At 34.2% G+C, this 3643-nt stretch overlaps 1 protein-coding gene across 1 annotated transcript; it reads right to left on the reverse strand.

Annotated features, from left to right (window-relative positions):
* Positions 1–280: 280 nt before the first annotated feature.
* STRIT1 (small transmembrane regulator of ion transport 1) lies at positions 281–2860 on the reverse strand. The gene is made up of 2 exons (XM_068545814.1): positions 2848–2860; positions 281–375 (listed from the first exon to the last, which is right to left on the reverse strand). The coding sequence occupies exons 1-2, from the start codon at positions 2858–2860 to the stop codon at positions 281–283; spliced, it is 108 nt and encodes a 35-aa protein (XP_068401915.1).
* Between the last annotated feature and the right edge of the window lie 783 nt (positions 2861–3643).

A 3643-nucleotide genomic window follows, 5' to 3' on the forward strand; every position in this document is an offset into this window, starting at 1 on the left:
AAATGTTTCTGAAGAGATTCTTATGTCCACTGAAGTACCAGTTTACAAATGCAAGTTTTATAAACTGATGTCAAACAAACATTGCAGTTATTTACACGAGAAACATTTAATAATCTGTCATTTCCATGCTTTTCTTAATTCTTCTAAATGATGTCAATCTGAAGTCTTCTTGCCTGCACGATAAAATGTTCCATTAGTAAAACAAAAAAGATTATTTCTGGAGTAATGTGTATTCTTTCTTTGTGAAGAAACATATTCAATTATTGAAAACTTTACCTTGCTAAGAGAAGACAACATAAACCATTACGATGCATCCCACAATCCAGCCAATCAAGAGAAGAATAGGGACCAGAAGGTGTGAAAATGTAGACACCGCTGAAAAAATAAACGAGAGAGAACAGATTAGGTAGGTCATGTTGGTATTAAATCTTCTGAATCAAAAGGATAAGAGGAAATCTGATATAATATCAAGGGAAAAATACACTCTCTAATCACATCCATACAAGATTATTATTATTTTCTTTTCTACAAAGGCACTTGTGACTCAGCTGGGTATTTGGAATAGAAGACCTGTGTTCAAACCATAGGCTTTCCTTTTACAGTTATGTGACCTTGGACAATCCTGATCTTGAACTTCCCTATTTGTAAGACACAGAGAATGAAACTTGTGATATCCACCTCCAGGAGTTGTTGTGAGGATCAAATGGCATCACGTGTTTACAAAGGCTTTGTAAATTCTAATTACTGTGTGGGTGTGTCTGTGGTGTATACAGAACAGATTCATGCATTTGTTCAATAACACAGAGACCAGCTGTTTACATAGAAATGCTGGAAAGTGACTGACTCTGAGGTAATTCTTACTAAACTAGTCGTCATAACATAGGGAAAGGTGTTGAAAATCGTTCTTAGACTTGATAGCTGCTTTTATCATAGGAAAAGGAAAGCATTACACCTTATGTAATCATTGAGAAAAGAGATTCTATTTTTTTAACTGGTTCAATACGGCAACCAACACTGATCCAACACACGCGTAAAAGACAAAAGTATAATAATTCCTCTTGTGTCTTCTATTTGTATCCTTACCTGTAAAAAAGCAACTTATAAAAGTATCTTTTTTTAAATATTCACTGCATCTCAATCTTATTTCAACCAACACACCACACCAAATGATTCAAAACAGCACAGAAAGACATAGTATAGAATTAATGTCCCTGTGTTAAAGGCTCAGATATATTCCTAATTGAAAAACACAGATTTTTATGCCGTTAGCTAGCAAAGAAAATGCATATTCTTAGCAATTGCATTCCTATTACAATTTCCATCACTCTAAAAGTGAAGTTTTTTAAGTGCCATTAAAATCATCAGGAAATGAGACAATTCTAAAATTAGAAGACACTCATAACAGCAAATATTCTGAAATTAAAATGAATTTTAATAGTTTAAATCTATTTTTCCAAAAATTTTGGAGTCTCTCTTAACTCTCACAAGTTCAGTAGCTTTCCTTGCTTGTCCGTCTCACTGTGACCTTGAACAAAGCGTTAACCTCTAAATGAAAAAAACCCTTTCTTTCTCTTTACCTGCCACGTGGTATTGCTTTAAGGATAAAGGAAACATTATGATATGCTTTTTACTCTCATTTGGATGAAAGCCTTTTTATGAATTAAGGTAGCATTACAGTGGAAGTACGTAGTAATTTCTTGAACTGTTCCTATATTGATTTAGTATTTTTCCCAATTTCAAAGAACTTATAAATGTTCAATTAAAATATTGGTATTAACTTCTAAGTATTTTATACAAGCATATTTTAATACAGTTCTGAAATTTACATATAATAAAGCACTAAACGTAGTGTATCTCATTACTTATTATTCTTTGTAAAACAATACAATTGACTGTGCATTTAAATACTCAAAGTATACCTGCATTTGTGTTCTGTTAACAGTAGTGTTTTAAGTTTTATTATAATCTGTAGCATTGGTTTGAAATAGGAATATTTAGGAACACAACATACTCTGCATACGTCACACTAGTAACACAAATAAGCACAAAACCTCTTTTTAAATATGAACAGTAATTCCAAAATTCTTCTCTCTGTCCAGGTTTAAAACCTGGTGCCACCATGCTCTTATATGTGATCTCAAGCAAGTTACTAAACTTTGCTATGCCTCAGTTTCCTTATCTATAAAGCGGGAATGATGATAACACTTCATATCTCATGAGATTGTTGTCAGGATTAAAAGCATCAATTCCCATAGGCATTTGAAAACTTACTTGGACACAATATATATATATATATTCAGCCCATTTTATCATTTATTACGGTCAATCATTTTTCTTAAAAATAAAAAACATTTAAAAACCAGAAAAAAAGAAGTTCAGATGTGAAGCATACTAAGCCTATTTTATTTATTTTTATTTCAGAGTCAGGAAACACACTCAGAAAGGTAGAGGGATTTCCCCCAAACTCACATGGCCATTTAGTAGCAGATCTGACACAGAATTCAAATGTCCTTAATGCTAGCCCAGCACACCACAATGCCTCAAATCCAGTACAACACTGGAGAATAACTGACCTCTAACTCATCTTTCAAAACAAGCATGAACAAATTAAGCTCTTTTGTTTATCTGATCCTTTCGAAATCATTCATGTGACGTATAGACATGGTCCATAAATTGCATATCTAATGCATTTTTTGCAGCCACACTAACATATACGGTTAATGATACTTTAGCAGAGATACCACACTCTTCAGAATAACTAAGAAACAGCAAATATTGGGAAATAGAAGATAAACCAGGGAGCCTGGAGCCTTATTTGCCAAGAGAGTTGGATGTCTTAGATCTTACCTTTTTCAGCCATTCTTCCTGTTGTGGGGTGGGCTGGTCAGGGCCACGCTTACCTCTTTGTTATTGTTATCCAGCATCTCTTTGAACTTTAAATAGACATCTGAAGAGTGTGGCAGCTGCCTGACTCCTGGCTGCCAATTGTCTGGGTGATGTAAGACATTGGAAAGCAGAACTCCTCTCTTTCTTTATCCTGTTATTGTGGAGGAAACAAGGGGCTACATGACCTAAACAATTAAGTAAGTTGAATTATCCTAACCCAGAGATAGGCAGATTTTTTTTTAACTCACCCAGTGCCCCAGACAACATGAAGGAAATGTTCAGGGAAGGGGGTGTACAGAGGAAAGATGGCATTGCGATTAGAGAAGTCCTATTAAAGAGGAAGGGTGGTATATTGGAAAGGAAGGACTTTGGATTTGGAGAGACCTGGCTTCAAATTCCAATTCTGCTATTTCTGTAATAAAGGCCAGTTGCTTAACTGGGCATCAGCTTCTTTGATTTTAAAATGAAGATAGTAATACCTACCCAAGGAAGAAGTGTCATAAAGATGAAATGAAAAAGTTATATCACATACAGACAGTTCTTTATTATATTACAGAATGCAAAAGATAAAATAGTGCCCCTTCCTATGAACCATTCTAAAAACAGAAAATTGTAATATAAATGTCCTAGAAACTAAAACAATAAAACGCTGTGGTATTGCCTAGCCTTTTCAGAGAGCAGTCATAAGCTTGTTGTTTTTATTAGTGATGTATAAAAATAGGACATTCCATTTTTCAAAGTCCAACCTGGCTTATGT

This window comes from Eschrichtius robustus, chromosome 6 (assembly GCF_028021215.1).
Source record: "Eschrichtius robustus isolate mEscRob2 chromosome 6, mEscRob2.pri, whole genome shotgun sequence".
In the NCBI taxonomy this organism is placed as follows: domain Eukaryota; kingdom Metazoa; phylum Chordata; class Mammalia; order Artiodactyla; family Eschrichtiidae; genus Eschrichtius; species Eschrichtius robustus.